This window comes from Prionailurus viverrinus, chromosome F1 (assembly GCF_022837055.1).
Source record: "Prionailurus viverrinus isolate Anna chromosome F1, UM_Priviv_1.0, whole genome shotgun sequence".
Taxonomy (NCBI): domain Eukaryota; kingdom Metazoa; phylum Chordata; class Mammalia; order Carnivora; family Felidae; genus Prionailurus; species Prionailurus viverrinus.
Window position 1 is genome coordinate 26658220 of NC_062577.1, and position 19462 is coordinate 26677681.

A 19462-nucleotide genomic window follows, 5' to 3' on the forward strand; every position below is an offset into this window, starting at 1 on the left:
TTTGTTTGTGTCCTGAGCAGAGCATTAATAAGGACTTCGTGATATTTGATTGCTCAGAGGATGTTTGCCTCCATTTCCTGGTTTTCGGAGACATTGTGCACACATGTAGTTGCTATGTAGCCATTTTTCGTGGAGGTGAGGTACCACTGTGATGGGGTCCTGTAGCAGGAATCTTTGTTCTTACTTGCAGTGCAGCTCCAGATTTGGACAAATTCCTCTCCATCCCACCACTGAATGTTTGAAGTTGAGTTAGCGGGAGGAAAAGGAAGAAATTCAAAAACGTGGACATTCTGCATTTGTTTTTGTAGTTATTTAGCAACTAAAAGTTAGGGGCTTGTGTTGTAAACCTCGCACAAAATTTTGCTTGGCTTCGAATAATACAATGTGTGGATGTAATTTGGGGATTCTATAGCACTAACATTTATAGAAGAAACTAACTCTAATTTTCACCAAAACGAACTACCTTCCTCTCTGCTGGTCTTTAAGGGGGAATCGGAGAAAGCATTTCCCATTTTCCCATACTCTTTTTTTCCCCATGCCCCTTCTACCCCTTTTTAAAACTCTCCTCAGAAAAATGACATAGTACTTTTTAAAACTGAGCTGTGCCTCATGCGTGTTTATACACAGGATGGACTCATTGCATCATTTTTTCCTTTCTCACACCCAGACCAGGGTTACATAGTTCTGTGAGGTGTGCTTGGGAGTTGTAGTAATATGGAATGCTGGAAAAATGCCAGAGACTGTTAGTAAATATAGAATGCAGTGGAACAGCAGTTAGCTTATGTTCGTGATTTCAGAACTTTTGTTCAGATTTCAGAAGTAAGCGTACGTAATATAGCATGGGAAATAAAAAGATGACCGCGTTTAAGATTTGGATTTTAATTCCTGTCTTTTCCCTAAAGAAATTTAGTACAGGTAATTTAGTAAAGGGAATTAAGCTGTCTTTGGTTGATATTATGAAAGGTCTCTCCACTTCTTACTCATCATATTTAAAATTTATTAGATCAGCCGACTGACTTTTCTATGAGAAAGCTGGCTCTGCTCTGTGTTTTCCATTTGGCAGGTGTTTTGTTGATATGTTTAGGGGGAAAAAAGAAAGTACAAGGTGCTGGAAATCCACAGCTGATTGTTAGAAGATGGAAACTTACATATTAGATCTTCTTAGGAAGCTGATCGGTCAGGAATGAGTTTTAGAAGTGACTTTGAAGCTTCCCTGTATGTCCTGTCCTCTTCTGCTGTAACTTATTCTATGAAAGGCCCTTAAAGTGTGTTTACAGAGCAAATATCCCTACAAATTGCTTTGGGCAATCGTGGGCACACTGGGATTCTTTATCACATCAGTAATTCCCTTGTTGTTTTGGCAAAGAACTTCCATGGGATGTAGCATCTCTCTGGTCTTTGAGCCCATGCCCAGTCTAAGACATATCAAGGGCCGGAAAAGACAGGCTTGGGTGGGAATGTTCTTATAGAAGTGTGAGTTCAATTTTTTACCCCCAAAGAGCACCAGTGAGCTGAATAACTTCTCATCCCTCTTCTCTGCACTTTTTAGCCTTTCTCACACCCTCGCAAGTCAGATCTATCTAAGGCTCCAAATTCCTTAGGTGCCACTGAGGTCACCTGGAGGCCCCTGCCCTACCTTGGCCTCAAAAACTCAACCCTTTCAGAATTCATTCTTTCTTTCATCATAGTGACAAATATTTATTTAGCGCCCTGCCACATCCAAAGGCGACTACAAATCTAAACCTGACATAGCTCTCTCCCTTCAAAATTCTTGTGGTGGGGATGCCTGGGTGGCTCAGTCGGTTAAACGTCCTGCTTCGGCTCAGGTCATGATCTCACGGTTCGTGGGTTCGAGCCCCGCATCAGATCCTGTGCTGACAGCTCAGAGCCTGGAGCTGCTTCAGATTTTGTGTCTCCCTCTCTCTTTGCCCCTCCCTGAATCGTGCTGTCTCTCTCTCTCAACAATTAATAGATGTTAAAAAAAAAAAAAAAAAAAAGAAAAAAAGATTCTTGTTGGGGAGCTAAGACACACACGGGAGTTTCTCTGGGGTGAGGGAGACTGTGCTATGCCATCAGCTGTAGAGATACAGCCATTTGGATTCTAAGACCCACAGCAATTGGGAATCAATTTCCACTGAAAAAAAGAACAGCTGCCTCACACCAGACACTGTAAGCATGTTATTGACTAAGATAAGGAAAAGGCCGCAACCTTCTTACCCACTTAGGCTGGGCTCTGTATGGGAGCGTTTCTTCTAATGATTGGCTCCTTTCTGCTCTAGGTGACGGTACACTGGAGGATGACAAGGTGGAGTGCTGGGACAATGCACGGTTCTACCCTTGGACTTGTCATCGCTTTGCATTCAACTCTGTGTTCTCTGCTTTGCCTGTTTTTTTGTTTTTAAGACTTAGGTGGTCACGTACTCCGGTCCTTTCCATGGCTGCTTTGCTATCCTTTGAGCAAACTGGGCTTACTGTATGAGGAGGAAGAGGAAAGGGACCTTTATAGCCACTGAGTGCTCCACAGAAGCATTTTCTCATTTACTTCTCGCAGTTGGGCAGGGTGGGTATTATCTTCACAGATGAGTAAACTGAGGCAAGGAAAGGTTAAGTTGCTGGGTGTGCACTTAGGCCAGTTCCTGCAGGAAGATGTGCACATGTTCCCTTCCCTGAGCTAACTTTGGTTCTTAGAGAGGACCTTCTGTGCCCCTGACTTCACTCCTTCTGTCACATGGGTGTCCTTCCTTTCGGGGGAGCCTTTAACATTTACTTCCAGTCCCTTCACACGAATACCCACCGAGCTGGAGAGGTCAGAGTTGTTGGTACTTTCCTTGTCCTTTTTTTTTTTTTTTCACATTTGCTTCTTCTTCTTTTTTTTTTTAATGTTTATTTGAGGAAGAGACAGTAAGTAGGAGAGGAACAGAGAGAGGGAGAGAGAGAGAGAATCCCAAGCAGGCTATGCACTGTCAGTGCAGAGCCTGATGTGGGGCTCAGTCCCATGAACCATGAGATCCTGACCTGAGCTGAAATCAAGAGTCCGACGCCCAACCGACTGAGCCACCCAGGCCACCCTTCATGTTTGCTTCTTACTCCCGGTGACTCTCGTCACTAAAGGGCTGGGGTCTAACTCTTTTATCTGATGCTACTTTTCTCACTAAGCTACATCTGTGAAAAAGAGGATCAGCAGATGATGTTTGGAAATTAGAATAAGATGCTGTTTGTCTTGAAAAAAAAAACATCATGAGTCAGCACTATCGGCTTTACTATGTGTACTAACCAAGAAAAGAGTCTGTTTCCTTAAACTTCCATGAATGGAAGCAACATTTGCAGCTTTCCCTTATTTACTTGATATGTTCTTGAAGAGGGGACAAATAAAACTCATCCTTTAAGTGACTTCAGTTTTTAAAAGAGTTTTCCATTAAACAAAACCAAATCTCCTGGCAAATAGAATTGACGACCCCCTAGTTTGAGCTCTTTTGGAAATCCAGTATCATCAGGAAAATCTACAGTTTCATAAGCATGTGACCTTTTTATGAGAATTTGGCATTTTGTTCTAGGTTTTACAGTGTTCATGTGATGAAGTGAATATGATATGGGTGGCCCCTGAGAGCCACACAGGGAAAGTCGTTGGAGTCCCAGAGAGGACTTGTTTGTGATAGACTTCACATCCAGTTTCCCGTCTGGTAACATATCTTTTTTTTTTTTTTTTTTTTTAATGTTTATTTATTTTTGAGAGAGCGACATGGTGTGAGTGGGGGAGGGGCAGAGAGAGGGGGAGACACAGAATCCGAAGCAGGCTCCAGGCTCTGAGCTGTCAGCACAGAGCCTGACGTGGGGCTCGAACTCACAAACCGAGAGATCATTAAGCTGAAGTCTGACGCTTAATCCACTGAGCCACCCAGGTGCTCCTGTCTGGTGGCATATCTTAATCCTCCCTCTCTCTGTCTATCAAGGACAAAGCAGAGGAAGGAGGCTTAAAACCCAGACAGTGCTGGGTCATGTGTATTGTAGAACTGTGTGCCTTTGTAAATGGTTAGGAGATGGACTCATGATACAAGTGCTATGGATTCTTTGAGACCTTAAACATGGTGGTTAGGGGGGGCCTGGGTGGCTCAGTGAAGGGTCAGACTCTTGATTTCCACTCAGGTCATGATCTCACAGTGCAAGGGATAGAGCCCAGAGTGGAGCCTGCTTGGACTCTCTCTCTCTCTCTCTCTCTCTCTCTCTCTCTCTCTCTGCCTCTCCCCTGCACATGTGCATGTGTGTTCTCTCTCAAAATAAATACACATTTTTAAAAACACGGCAGATAATTCATAGACTATCAAAATGTTAACACTGAAAGGGACTAACAGATCATCTCCTCTAACCCTATTCTTACAGATTAGTGTCACACAGATGGTTTACCTGGAATCATTTAGGTGTGACCCATCCTAAAGCAAGGGGTGTCTTAAATGAGCGCCTGGCAATTCTTTCCAGAAGCACAACCCTCCAACCGCACGAGTTCTGGGCATAAATGCCATGAACTTTTAATTTAGGTGAAAGATGTGGGTGTTAAAGACGGAGAAAACATGTCTCTAGTTCTGGAAGAGTTTAGAGTCAGCCTTGCTAATACTATTAACACAAGTTTGATTGCTATGTTACAATAGGCAGAAATGATGTGGGAGTTCAGACAAAGAAAGGGAGGGATTAGAGAAGTCCATAGAAAGAGCCAGCTGCATTTTCACCCGAGCTGTAAGGACTTTGTTTAGTACCGGTATTGAGGGTTGCCTTTTGTTTTGTTTTTTGTTGTTGTTGTTGTTCCTTTGATTACGAACATTTTTAGGTATACAGAAAAGCTGAAAGAACAGTGCAGTGAATATCTGTACGCCCACCATCCAGATTTAACAACTATTAATGTTTTGTCATGTTTGTTCGACTCTGAATCTGTATATGTATGCATTGGGTTTTTAGCCATTTGTAAGTAAATTATAGATAATATGACATTTTTACCCCTAGATATACCCACTGTCATCTCCTAAAGCATTCTGTTTACACAAGCACAATTCTACTATCAATAACAGAAGAGGGGCGCCTGGGCGGCTCCATCGATTGAGCATCCGACTCTTGATATCGTCTCAGGTCATGATCTCAAGGTGGTGGGATCAAGCCCTGTGTTGGGCTCTGCACTGAGAGCATAGGGCCTGCTTGAGGTTCTCTCTCTCTCTCTCTCTCTCTCTCTCTCTCTGCTCTTCCCCACTGCTTGTGCACTCCCTGTCTCTAAAAAAAAAAAAAAAAACAAAAAAAACAAACCAAGAAATTTATTAGTAATCCATTGATATCATCTCATTTCTGTTCCCTATTTCAAATTTCCCTAATTGCCTCATGTCTTTTATAGGTATCTTTTTAACCCTGGATTTGATTGAAGTTCACATATTGCATTTTGTTTTTATAAGTCCTACATCTCTTTTACTCTAGAACACCACACCCCCCTCCGGCACCCCCCCCCCATTCAATATTTTATGTCACTGACTTTTCAGACCAATTTTCTTACAACTTTTTTGTGGCTACCTTACCTAGCAAGTTTCTTGCAAATTGAAGACTTAAATAGCTTTAAAAAATCTTAAAAAATCGTTATTTTCTAGGAGATACACTGCCCGATTGGCAGATGTTGCTTCTGACATACCATTTTTAGTAGCTAATCCATTTTAAGCTAATCTTTATTTGCAAAAGTAATCTAAGGTGATTGTAAAACGTTACAACACTTTAGAAATGTATAAAATACAGAGTGAGAGTTCTGTGTAATGTCACCTCTACGTGGCCCTAATGGTTAATTGTTTTAGGGAATTTACGTTCTTTCCCAGTACTTCATGTGTTTTTGTTTATTATACAAACTGCACTATCTGTGCATTTGGTGTGCAGTGTACTTTTTATTTCTCTAACTGTGTGTTCTGGATGGCGTCCTATGGAATATATAGCAGGGATTGTTTTTAATAGTGGCTGGGATAAAGGTGTACCCGGCCGGCCACATTCTTTCATAGGTGTTTAAGGTGAGGCACACCCAGATGTAAAGCGCCTGGCCCAGGATTAGAAGTGTGGCTTATGCCCACGGAGCAAATATTTCTTCTGTTTGAGGCTCCCTGGTTAATATACGAGTTGAATCTCTTTGTCTTCTGCCTTGTTCTTCAACAAGGTGAGGGAATGTGTAGCAGTCAACTCTTCAGGGTTCTGTATTTGAATCCTGACTTCTTTTTCTGCTTTTTGGGGTGGGTCCCTGTGTAGTCTTTCCTGCAGATATCAGGAGATCATCAGGTTGGTCTCCCTTAGAGGTAAACATGACAGTCTGCCAACACAAAGTGATTTAGAAATGTTAATAGGTTTTACCAAGCCACAGTCTCTAGCATGTGTATTTTAAGCCATCATAAAACATACCTGTCATGCTAAGGAATGTGCCAGAGGGCAGGCATCAAAGACCGGCCGAGGGAGTCTGGGGAGTATGTTTTGCTCTGTTGTAGGGTTGTGCCCTGACAACCTCTGTGAGGCCTGGGGTACTGATAGGGAGTGGTTTCTAAATATTAAAGCCATTTTATTTATTAATTCAGGAATGCCTGTAAATAGTTACTCATATTTGCCCCTCTAAGTGTCAGGGGGCTCCGAGGTGATTCTTTGGATGAACGGTGTGAAGTCAGGCTGGATCTGCTTGACTTAGGGAATGGAGTTAACACAACAATCACATGAGCAAGAGATAGTCTTTTGGGCTTAATGGAGAAGAGAAAGGTGAACAGAGAGGTTGTCTGAACATTTCTGGCTTCTTTGGAAGATAACGATGAAGAAACTCCCAGTGAGAGCGGAACAGTAAAGCCACTTTTGCTGTTGTTTTCTTCTTGTGTTCTCCGTGGCAGTGTCATCCCTTGAATTTGGTGGGACATGAGGGTGTAAGTACATCTCACTATTAGTTAAGTAAATTACCTTTAATTTGGTGGCAAGGCTTTTGCGTCAAGCATTTTGTAAAAGATCAAAATGACGGTAGGGCAGTTCCCCACATCTAACTGCCTGTTTGGTGAAGAAGAGCACAGAGTTGTGATAATAAATGCATTAGATTCATATATTTAAAACTTCTTCAAGTGTAGAAAGTTGCTGACTTCCATTAAATGTGCATTCTCTTCATTTTCTATCATCCGTTCTAAGTGTGTAAAGTAAATAACAAAATAAATATTAAGATAAAAATAAAGGTAAATAGTGTTAAGGTAAAGAAGGAGGCAGTGTTGCAAAGAGGGAGAAGGAGCAAGATAAGATGCTAAGTTCAGGATCAGCCAGTCACGTAAATCATCGAGCTTCACTTCTTTCCCCTGTTAAAAGGGGGGGAACAGAAAGCCTACGCCATCAGGCTGTTAATGAGGTTGAAATGAGAGGATCTATTTAGAAGTTACACAGTGTTCCAGTTCCACCACTACTGCTTTCTTGAGTGGACAGGATGGTGCAGTGAAACAAGCATGGGAATTCAAGGCCCATAGACGTTGGTTTGAATTCTGACGTTGCCATTCACCTTGTGCGTCTTTAGGTGAGGTCTTCTCATCTCTGATCCTCCGCGTCCTCAGCTGTCGAACGGATTTCATCAGCTCCCTCTTGAAAGATCAGGTAGAGCTCATGGGCTCCACCAAGAGGCTTGAGGGCTGCAGAGCTTGCTGGTTCTCGAACGTGGACGTCCGGCCGGCCGGGGGCGTGTGCTCGCGTGTGCGGGTCGTACGCCGCGGCATCCTCAGCCTCCCTTGCAGCCAATGACCTTGCTGCTTCTCTGTTCGCAGCGATCCTCCGCAGCGCCGCACCGGGCATGGACACCTTTCTCGGCGTCTGGAGGAGCACGTGCGGTAGTGTCATCACCCAGACACGAAGCTGCTAAGGCCATCTCAGGGGCGTGGGCGCCGGGATAGGAAGGCGGCGTCCGAGGGCCACGCAGCCATGCCTTTCGGCCTGAAGCTCCGTCGGACACGGCGCTACAACGTCCTGAGCAAGAACTGCTTTGTCACACGGATCCGCCTGCTGGACAGCAATGTGATCGAGTGCACGCTGTCGGTGGAGAGCACCGGGCAGGAGTGCCTGGAGGCCGTGGCCCAGAGGCTAGAGTTGCGAGAGGTAACAGCGGGTGTGGGCGGGCATCTGAGCCAGAACTCACTCAAGGGACTGGCCACCTGTCTCTTGGCACCTGCCGTGCTTTGCAGTCCCAGCCTCCTGTTTAAGAGGATCCTGTTGTCCTTGGCATAGGCTTGATCTCACAGCGTCAGTGGATCAGGAGGCCTGCTCCAGTGCCGTGACAAGCAGGACCCCGCCTGGGGTGGCGGCTTCCCTTTTGTTACCTTCTATGAGGAGGTTGGGCGGGGGGCGGGGGCCCGTGTCACGTCCAAAGTCATTGTCTCTCTTTACAGCCGTGGAGCGGGTTGGCATTCCAGCTGAACATCTAGGAGAAAACGCCCACAGAGGGGATGGATGCAGCTGCTTTTAGTTTTTGTTTGTTTGTTTCTATATTTTCCTCTTCAAAGAGGGGAAAAAATTGAAAAAGTATTTAAAGCGAGCATGACCAGAGAGGCTTTTTGTGGGCGCATATAAAATGGGTGTTTTGTTTCTTGCAGGATTCCTCATGACCCTCGTTTTCTTTCTGCTGTCTGTGAGCGTTTTAAGTTTTTTTATTTATTAAAAAATTTTTTCTTTTAATGTTTATTTATTTTTGAGAGAGAGAGAGACAGAACGCGAGCAGGGGCGGGTAGAGGAAGAGGGAGACACAGAATCCCAAGCAGACTCCAGGCTAGGCTCTGAGCTGTCAGCACAGGGCCCGACATGGGGCTCGAACTCCCAAACGGTGAGATCATGACCTGAACCGAAGTTGGACACCCAACCGACAGAACCACCCAGGCATTCCTAGACTTCTTTGGGCTTAAACAAAGCCAGGGTTGACCATGAAGGCAGTCATGTTATCACTCTCTAAAAGGAACTCTCCTAGGACAGTATGTCCTTTATAAGAAGCAAGCCCTTAGTCTTCCAGTCTTAATTCTTTGGTGAGAACCCTGCACACGCATATGCGTCCTGAGAGCCCCGGGGCAGAGTGGCCAGTGGGTCAGGTGGTATGATTCAGTGGTTGCCAGCGAAGAAGGGACTGCAAGCCCCTGAGATTTGAGGAGCAGGAAAAGCTCTGTGGTTGTCCTGGGCCCTGTGACCACATTGCCCATTACCTCAGGGTGCTGGTTTGGGAGGTGGTGCCTTCTGGAGGTGATGGTGTTTGATGTCTTCCACACCCCTCATGACCCACCTTCTTCCACATGCACAAAGGAATTGGGGTCGGGGAAGTTCTTCTCCCCTTGGCATCCTCCACAGGCCAACTGTTGTATTCTTGGGGACAGTTTCACCTGAGTCCTTCTGTCTCCTGCCGGTCTTCATGTTTATACTTCGGTTTCTGTGATCAGAGCTTCCTTTGAAGTTTCTTTTCCTGTATAGGGAGACTTTCCTGTCGCACAGCTACATGTGGCTTGGTAGCTGACCCAGCAAAATAAACATGGAAAAGGTGCTGCCTTTGCCCGTTGAGAGCTGGTTCCTTTTGGCTTATGAGTAGCACATTGGGGTATACATATTTAAAAATATGCATGTGCATGGGCATAAAGGAAAAACCTTAATACTGGAGGTTGGTTGGTTAGGAGACTGGTCTAAATTTCTTGTGAAAATGTTCGTTCTAGATCGTTTACGAAAGATATGCACTGGTTCCACTTTTGAATATTCTCTGTAACTCACGGGGGAGTAACTATTCTTTGCATATACTGGGAGACAGTAGAGCACGTGCTGAAGGAGTTATAGGCTCGGTCTTTGGCCTCCTGGACTTGGGTTCAAATTATAGTTGTGTCATTTGTTAGGTGTCCTTGGAAAAGTTACTGTGCTTCTCTGGGCATCGGTTTTCTCACCAATAAAGTGGAAATAATGATAACCTTACTTATCTTATGAGACTGTTGTAAATATTAAAAGAGATACAGTATGGAAAATGCATAGTGCTGCATCTAGTATTGACAACCGTCCCAATTTGAGAGTCTTGAAAATTTTTCATTGAAGAAAATCTTGAGCAACTGCAATGTGCCAGGCGCTGTGTTAGGACTTGATGAGGGAAGAAAAATAAGGTGTAGTTTTGTCTTCAAGATATGCACGGGTGAGTAGGGGAATCCAGCATTTATTTTTTTTAATTTTTTTTTTCAACGTTTATTTATTTTTGGGACAGAGAGAGACAGAGCATGAACGGGGGAGGGGCAGAGAGAGAGGGAGACACAGAATTGGAAACAGGCTCCAGGCTCCGAGCCATCAGCCCAGAGCCTGACGCGGGGCTCGAACTCACGGACCGCGAGATCGTGACCTGGCTGAAGTCGGACGCTTAACCGACTGCGCCACCCAGGCGCCCCGGGGAATCCAGCATTTAAATAAGCAGTTAACGCTGAATGCGATCTAGGGGCGCCTGGGTGGCTCAGTCGGTTAAGCACCCGACTCTCGGTCTTGGCTCAGGTCATGATCTCACGGTTCATGCGTTTGAACCCCTCATCAGGCTCTGCGCTGACGGGGTGGAGCCTGCTCGGGATTCTCTTTCTCTCTCTGCCCCTCCCCACTCTCTCTCTTTCTCTCTCTCAATAAATGAATAAACTTAAAAAAAACAACAACACAAGATTAAATGCAATCCATGCTAAAATGCAATGCAGGTACAGGCCGGAAAGGCAGTAGCTCTTCTTAGACTTGTACAGTACACAGTCTGTGCTGCTGACCACTGTGGCCCCGGGGGGGGGGGGGGGGGGGGGAGGAAGTTTCAGTGAAGGATGAACAGAGCCGTCACTCTCTGAACGGGGACTTGAAGGATGCACAGTACTTCAGCAGGTGGCAAAGAAAGCAAGGCCATCCAGGGCCGGGGGAACTGGAGTCTTGAAGATCCAAGGATGCAAAAGCAGGTGCCATTCTTGGGGGCCAAGAAGGCATCTCTGTGAATCCCCAGGCAGAGTCTAAGGTGCATGCGGAGGTGGGTCTGGAGATGTGGACGGTAATAATTACTCTCAGCAGAGTATTGCTTCTCTCAGTGAGAGGGCAAAGGTCAGACCCGGATTAGCCCACAACTGTGTTGTCACAAAAGACAAAGCAGTGAAGTCTGGATTCTGCTGTCACGTGTCTGTTGCAGTGTGATTGATCTTCTAATGCGAAGGTGGGGTTGACATTTAATGCTGGCTTTATTTTGACATGCTCTAAATGGGTGCATTCACATTAGAGCAAATCACTTTCTTTTTTTTTTTTTTTGATTGTATGCTTTTGTTCTGTGACAGATGACATGGAAGGTATGGCCTTTTGTGAAACAATGCTATAGCTACTTTCAAACGAGAGGATGAGATCATGCAACCTCCTACTTTGTTCTTCATTTGCACACACACACCTGGAGGAGGAGTGCATTCTTTCCCCAGAAGCAGGAGGAGGAGGGGATGGACACGGGGTCTGCTCTACTCGCTTGACTTTCTTTTTGTATTTGGGTCATTTTCCAAGTAGAGTTGATGGAGCTTGAGAGGAGAAAGTGGAAATCTATCTAAAATACAACAGAATGTTGAGTCTTTATTAAGGCTTGGAACTCAGATCTGGTGGGTATTTGGCTTTGCTGTTAGAAGGATTCTGTAGTTGGGGTGCCTGGGTGGCTCAGTCAGTTAAGTGTCCAACCTTGGCTCAGGTCATGATCTCACAGTCTGTGGGTTCGAGCCCCACATCGGGCTCTGTGCTGACAGCTCAGACCCTGGAGCTTCTTCAGATTCTGTGTCTCCCTCTCTCTCTGCCCCTCTCCTGCTTGTGCTTTGTCTTTCTCTATCTCTCAAGAATAAACATTGGGAGGCCTGGGTGACTCAGTCAGTTAAGCGTCTGACTTGTGCTCAGATCATGATCTTATGGTTCGTGGGTTCAAGCCCCACGTTGGGCTCTTGTGCTGACAGCTTAGAGCCTGGAGCCTGCTTTGAATTCTGTGTCTCCCTGTGTCTCTCACCCTCCCCTGCTTGCACTTGTCTCTCTCTCAAAAATAAATAAACATTAAAAAAATTTAAAAAAGAATAATTAAACATTAAAAACAAAAATTTAGAAGTGTTCTGTAGATGTATCCTAGACATTTTAAGAGCTTTATCTTAGGAAAAGAAAATTAACTTTGATTTAATTCTTGATCTACATTAATTATAATTTGTGTTTTGCCACTTCATTTAGTCATTTTAAAAATGGATTTTATTTTTAAAAGCTGTTTTAGCTCCATGGCAAAACCGAGTGGAACGCAGTGGAACATACCTCCTGCACCCCCCCCCCCAGTCCTATCCCCTCCCCCACACCAGAGTGGAACATGTGTTCCAGGCGATGAGCCCACATTAACACATCATCATCACCCTGATCCATCGTTTACATTAGGGTTCACTCTTGGTGGTGTTCATTGTGTGGGTTTTGACAAATGTATAATGACATGTATCCATATGGTAGACTTTATGAGGCTCACATCTGGTTTTGAATGTATCGATGTGCTGCCATTTCAAATGGCATTTAGAGAACCCAGACCTGGTTCGTAGGGTCAGCAAATACAATCAAGCCCCAAGGGAAGCTGAACATGAGAGGGTCCCCGATCCCAGAAACCCTAGAGCTTAGAGAATAGGACAAACAAGAAACAAAGCAAAGGGAACAGTCCGTGCTGAGGTACAGAAACAGGAAAGCACATGGAATTTTCAGGGAAGGGCAGAGTTCATTTTGCACTGATCTGTTTGTGTGTGTGTGTGTGTGTGTGTGTGTGTGTGTATGTGTGTGTGTGGGTGGAGGGGTGGGTGGAGAGGTCATGGCAGGGGAGGGTAGGAGTGTAGAAAGGCAGGCAGGAGACTGCTTTTGAAGGGTTTGATGTATCTAGCCAGGGAGTTTTAACTGGATCCTGTAGGACATTGTGTCTAAAATGTGTCACAAGAATAATTAAAATAAATCTCCAACTTTTAATGTCACATACTGTGCTGAGTGCCCTCCCCATATCAGTTCATCTGATTCTCATTTCAACTCTGTGCAGTGGCTTCTCTGGCCGTCTCCATGTTACAGACGGGGCCATCACAGCACAGGATGACCTTCTGGCCGTGACTGGGCTTGTCCTCAACCCCAGGCAGGCTGCCTCCACTGTTCGAATTCCTGGGCATGTGTAGTGGCAGAAAGGAGTGTAGTAAAATGCTTTGGGAAACACCTCCATAAATGCTATTTTTTTTAAAGGTGTCAAACTCAGTGTTTCACAATTATTTTAGCCTTCTGTAAAATCCTCTTTGAATTGTTTGGAGAATAAAATGCTGCCGTGAGATGGGGAGACATCTAAGGACTTCAAGGCAGAGTGTGACTGACATGAACACCTTGCATTTTCGGAAAAGAACCAAATAGCAGAAAGAGAATGAGGATTGGGGTGACAGGAAGGACAGAGATGCTAGCTGGGTGAACTTAATAACCTGGCTACGGGAAATAAAATGAACTGCTTAGGAAATTTTTTTTTTAATTATTTTAAGTTCAGAAAAAAAATTGGGTATGAATTTCTGGCAAGGAACTTTTATTAAGGGAAAGACGTAAGATGACAAGGCTCAGAATATAGTTAAAACACGTTTGGATTAATGGATGTCACCTATTTCTCCAAATGAGATGTTAGGTGGAACTTAAGTGGAAAAAACAGAGCTGTTATGTTTGCAGAGGGGATGGTTATCTGGAACCCCGGCTCCTTGTGGCCTTCCTACCTTCCAATACAGTTTGAGAATCACTGACCTGGGATAAGATAGGAGTAGTTAACGTAATGTGTCTTATGACTAATTCTCACATTTTAAAAATAATTGCACAGAGAAGCAGCAGGTTTCATGGCTGTGAGAACTGCCTGACTTTGAGTCCTGCCTCTGCCGCTTATCACCAGTGTAATCCTGGATAGTTACTGAACTGCTCTGTGCCTCAGTTTCCTCATCTGTAAATGGAGACGGTAAAGTAGCAACCTCCATGAGTTGTTGGAAGGGTTAAAAGAGTTAGTTTTGTTAGTTGTTAGTATTACAGAGCCTGGCACTTGGAGGCACTCAATATGGCAGTCTTCTCTGTGACACATCACATGGGCTCTCTGGACTGTGACACAACCCTTCCAAAGATGGGGCTCTGACCCTTTTATAAATCTGTTGGTTTCATTTTTAGATGGCTTGAATTATTAGAAGCCGTGATCATACATTGAGCCAAAACTCTTTCAATTCCTTGAATAGTTATTAAGATTGTATAGTCCACTAGGATAGCAACTGGCCACATGTGTCCATCGAATACTTGGAGTGTGGCTAGTTTGAACTGAGATGTGCGGTAAGTATGAAAATACACATCGGATTTTGAAGATCTAGCATGAAAAAAAAGTTAAACTATCTCATCATTTTTATATTAGTTACATGTTGGAAGCCTACTGTTTTGAATACACTATTTTAAATGAAATTTAAAATTAATTTCATTTCTCTGTACTTTTTAAATGTAGCTGTTAGAAAATTTAAAGTTGAAGATGTGGCTTACGTTATATTTCTACTAAACAGTGAGTGCTAGGAGCGGCAAGGAGGCCATGTTAATAGTAATAATGACTATCAAGAATTTTATTGGAATATAAAGGATTCTAATAAAATATAGAAATCTGCTAGAATTATTTTCTTGAGGGATACTCCTGACTCTGCTTTTAATTAGAGAATCATAAATGGAGGAAGAATAAGTAATTTCACAAAGGTACCTTCATAGTTAAACTCTATTCAAGACAGAGAATCTATTCTTGAGAATGCTGAATTCGATAACTCTTGGACCTCCCTTAAGACTAGACTGACAGCTCTGGTTTTTAAAGGAGCCTAAAAAAGAATCCCTGATCATTTCATAGGGTGGGTGATTGTCCTCAGATTTATCCCCTTGTTCTTTTGCAAATTTATATTTTCGTTTGAACTCAAAGGTGATTTATGCCAAGCTGTGGGCACAGTAGGAATGTCCCACATTTTGCTATTCTCATAACAGCTAGAGTTTATAAAGATACTGAATCTTGACTAGCTTAAGTGAACTTACATTAAGGATATATCTATGGTCTGATTTTATGCTAATCTTTTGGGCATTGGTAACAACGTAATGTGCAATTATAAGAGAATTCGGTTAAATGGAATACTTCATTTCCTGGCCCTGTCTGATAATAGTGGAAATTGCTGTGTTTTGGAGCCTGCTTCCCCGTATCCATATACGTTTGTATTTGCAGTGGACTAAAATAACATTGATTAAGAATCAGCTGAAGAAGACTGCGGGAGAGATGTCTGGTCTCTGAATTTTGTATTGCTTTTTGTCTGTATAAAGATTATAACGTGAAGTCTTACTAGCTTAACGTCCGTTCTCTGAGGCAACCTGGCACCCGTGTCTGGTTTCTAGATACAAGAGACTGTAGGTGAAGTAATTTCCCCCGTCTTAACTCGTAAGTCTTCATCTTTTTGTATATTTTGAGTGAGCTGTACAGCCTCAGAAGAGTGATTTTTTTTTTTTTTCTTGGTTATGAGGTTTGCTTCTTGGGTCGATGTGACTCTGCAGTGTCTTTTCCTCTACTTTTGTGAAAGATTGGCTAGGAAAATGAAGGGGGTGCAGTTGTTAATTATAGACGTGTCAGTTCCAGAAATCCCAGACCTACCCAGAGTAGAGGTTGATTGCACACAAGTTGTTTTTTTACAGTCATCCGACTGATGTATAGTGGTTTATTTTCCAAAGCCGTTGGAATGTAATAGCGTGAAGTGCCGTTTCAGAGCCTGCTTATAGTCATCTTTTGAAGTATTTTCCATGCCTCAGTGAAAGTTTTAATGCCTGTATGTAATTCCTGTATATTTTATGTGGAGCTACACCAACTCTCTGTTCCTTAATTTACAACTGAAGCACTGGGTATGACAGGCAACCAATTACAGCGTAATGCAAGATATTTTAAACGTTTGCTTCTGGATGATTAACTCTTCAAAACGCTTGAGATAAGATCATGGATTTAATCCCTGGCCATTGCCAAGACAGCATCTGTAACCCTTGCAGATAGCATGAAAGATGCGTCTTTGGTCACAAAACTGGAAAAGCAAAATCCTCAAAAAGAATCTTCCCCTAGTCACAGCTAACGTGGGGGATTCCACTATCTCTGCAAATAAATGAACAAACAAATCAGAACACCCCCAGACTATTTTTAAAGGCCTTTATTCACTAGAATCTTTTTCCTGGTGCTTGGATCTTACTTTGGCACTAAAATATTCACACACAAATCTGCCGCTTAAGAAACTAGCATATTTTTGAGTGCGCGCATACATTTATGCTTCCTGTGTTAAAATGAGAAACTCCAAAGCAAATAGACCAGGAAACTACTCCTATGAAAATGTCATGTTAGTGCGTCTTTCCTTACACTGTTTCTTAGTAGTGCATTTTTAGTCATTGATTCACAGATGGGGTTCCTCTCCCTGGGCACCAGTTCGTCTGTCTGCTTTTTTCTTCACTGCAGTGAGCTCACTGCAGAATTCAAGGTAACCAGACCCATTTTCTAAAGAAAACTAGAGAAATAAAATGGGATTAATAGCTCACCCAGAGGTATCGTGAGGGTTCGCCAGACCTGGCTGATGTTTGGAGCTTCAGAGATTAAACAAAACTGTTTGGGGGTATGTACTCGGGCAATATGATGGGATCTTTCTGGCCACGGAGGAGGTGGTTTCTGTTTGGAATCATCTACCACATTCTCCTAAATCATGGGGCAGTGGTTAGCAGGGAAGCTCAGCTTTCAGAATTCAGCTGGAGTTGATGGCAAGTCAATTATGAACCAGCCTGGTGTGGTCTCAGCTGGGCCTGAGGGGATTAATGGTCCCTTGGCTAATACACAGGAAGTTGATTGATGCACTTGTTGGTTTAAGTGAGAGGTTAGTTTCTGATGCTATTTCCTGAGAGGCACTGCGTAAGATACGGCAGAATAAACTCGTGCTGCATCGTGAACTTAAATAGAGCAGGCTAAGAACTTTGAGACAGAGTCTTTCTCCTCTGTTGAATACTCCAGGGCAGGGATATAGCTAGAGGAAGAATGGGGTGGGGGTGGCAGGGTGGGAATAGAGAAGGTGACTTTGGGCATAGCTTCACAAAATGGTGTGGGGTTAGGGATCTCGTAAATGGATTTTCCTTCCCACCAGATAACTGAATTCAGCGCTTAAAAAAAAAAAATGTTTATTTATTTATTTTGAGAGAGAGAGCGCCCTGGAGAGCATGCACGCGAGCAGGGGAGGGGCAGAGAGAGGGAGAGAGAGAATCCCAAGCAGGCTTCGCAATGTCAGCATAGAGCCCGATGTGGGGCTCGCTCTCACAAACCGTGAGATCATGGCCTGAGCTGAAATCGAGAGTCAGAGGCTTAACCGACTGAGCCACCCAGGCGCCCCTGAGTTCATTGCTTCTAAAACTGGTTATTCTGGCCTCTTAGGTAGGAACTGTATCTTCCAGGTTACCTGCCTCTCTCAGCTCTGCCTTATGCTGGACACCCCATTTCTTGAGTAGTAATATTGTAGTAATATAGTTACTCCATTGGATAAATGCATGGTAGCTCACTCAGGTAGTCTGTGTCCTCTGGGGGGCAAAAAAAACCAAAACTCTTTTTTTTTTTTTTTTGGCAAAATTGATTATAGGATGTTTATGCATTTAATGTGGACCGTTTCTAATTTGAATGTTACTAATTTGAGTGACTGTTGTAATTTGAATGAAGTATGATCATGAAATTATACCCTCTAATGTCAGGACTGCTTTTAGTGAAAGTTAATAAATCATGGCTGGCCTGTTAAGCAACTGCAAAGCTTGTCCCTCCCTTTCTCCACCCAGGCTTATAAAAGGGCTTCTTTTCCAAAGAAAATAACTGTTACGTAGCATGTCACTGTTTATATATATTACCTCATTTATTATATGCAGACTCATTCCTAGCCACCCAAAATGCAGTGACATACCCTTACACAACACTGTGTCCATTTGGAATTCAGTATAATGCAGAACTGCCTTGGGCCCTTTTCAGACGGTCTGTTAAGTACCCAGATTACCTCATTTTAAGGTTAGCTTAAGCCTACATCATAGATCCCCTAGGACAGCGTCAGAGCGATGTTCCAGTGTCCCATAAACACCTGTAAGACTAAAGCACATCTGAGCGGAGGGACAATTTTGTGATGATTTTTCTTCCTACATCTTTTAGGTTTTTATGTTACTTACGGGCCTTCCAGCTTCTACTCTTGCCTGCTTTTTTTCATTTATCTCCAGGTAACCTCTATCCTCTAATTCTGTGGTTCATAGGCATGCCAGGAGTGCTGATGAAAAAGATTTCTTGAGGCTTGCCTGCTTTCATTTACCGATGGTGACGATGATTGATAATGATAGTAGCAGCCACAGAGAGCACCATTCCCGAAGCAGTTAATTTACACGTGCCATGCGCACAGTGGACAGACACGATGTCCCTGATACCCCTCACAGCCTGTGCATGATAGCAGTACGACCCCGTCTTAGAGATGGGAGCTCTGACCCTCTGGAGCCTCAGGAATTTGTATAGGGTTATTAGGACAGTGAATGCAAGCGCCCGGAGGTGGGTAGACCTCACAGCTCGTCTTCTTTCTACTCAGCCGCATTTCATTTCCTCTACGTCATCAGTCACCGTAGAACAACCACCAGGCTCACCGAAGCTGGGAAGCGAACAAAATAGGGTCAGAATTCAGGCAGTTTGTCCAAGTTGATGGAGCTATAACCTTGGTTCTGTGTGTTGGCATTCTGTTGCTCAAGGGATGCATAGATTGCTTATGTGAGCTTGCCCTTTAAAACATCATGGAGTAGGGGCACCTGGGTGGCTCAGTCAGTTAAGCATCTGACTTCAGCTCAGGTCATGATCTCATGGTTGGTGGGTTCAAGCCCCATATTGGGTTCTGTGCTGACAGCTCAGAGCCTGGAGCCTGCTTCGGATTCTGTGTCTCCCTCTCTCTCTGTCCCTGCCCTGGTCGTGCTCTCTCTCTCAAAAATAAATAAAAACGTTTTTAAAACATCATGGAGCAAAGCTGGGGAAATCATTGCTCCCATCTGAAAGTACATGCATTTGAAAATATCCTTGAGAGTGTTTTGGTCTGTAGCCTTAAGTAGGCAAGGACATGCCTGGTTTTCTAGGGAAGTCAGAATCAAGACTTCTGGTACAGACTTTGGTAGGGTTGTGTCAGGGATTGATCTGTGATACTGCTGATGGGACAGCCAGCTGGAGTGGGAACATCAGCACAAGAATGCCTTTGGAAATTAAACATCGAAATGAAAACGTTCTTTTGAAGGCAAATTTCCAGGTGTGCTGTAAACTGTGCTAAGCTATAATTGAAATATAAAAGAAAATTTCAAAAGCGGTGATCTATTTTTTGGTGATTGTTGTGCTAATCCTGAAATCCTAGTGTGAATTAATACAAAGACAAGA

The 19462-nt window shown here is 43.7% G+C and overlaps 1 protein-coding gene across 6 annotated transcripts in view; it reads left to right on the plus strand.

The window, feature by feature from the left end:
- The window catches only part of PTPN14 (protein tyrosine phosphatase non-receptor type 14), a 177940-nt gene that overhangs the window by 64504 nt on the left and 93974 nt on the right, over positions 1 to 19462 (plus strand). For all 6 annotated transcript variants that reach the window (XM_047841372.1, XM_047841377.1, XM_047841376.1 and 3 more), the window contains exon 2: positions 7779 to 8106. In XM_047841372.1, the coding sequence (XP_047697328.1) occupies positions 7933 to 8106 (174 nt within the window). In that variant the 5' untranslated portion in view covers positions 7779 to 7932. The remainder of the gene's footprint in view (positions 1 to 7778; positions 8107 to 19462) is intronic.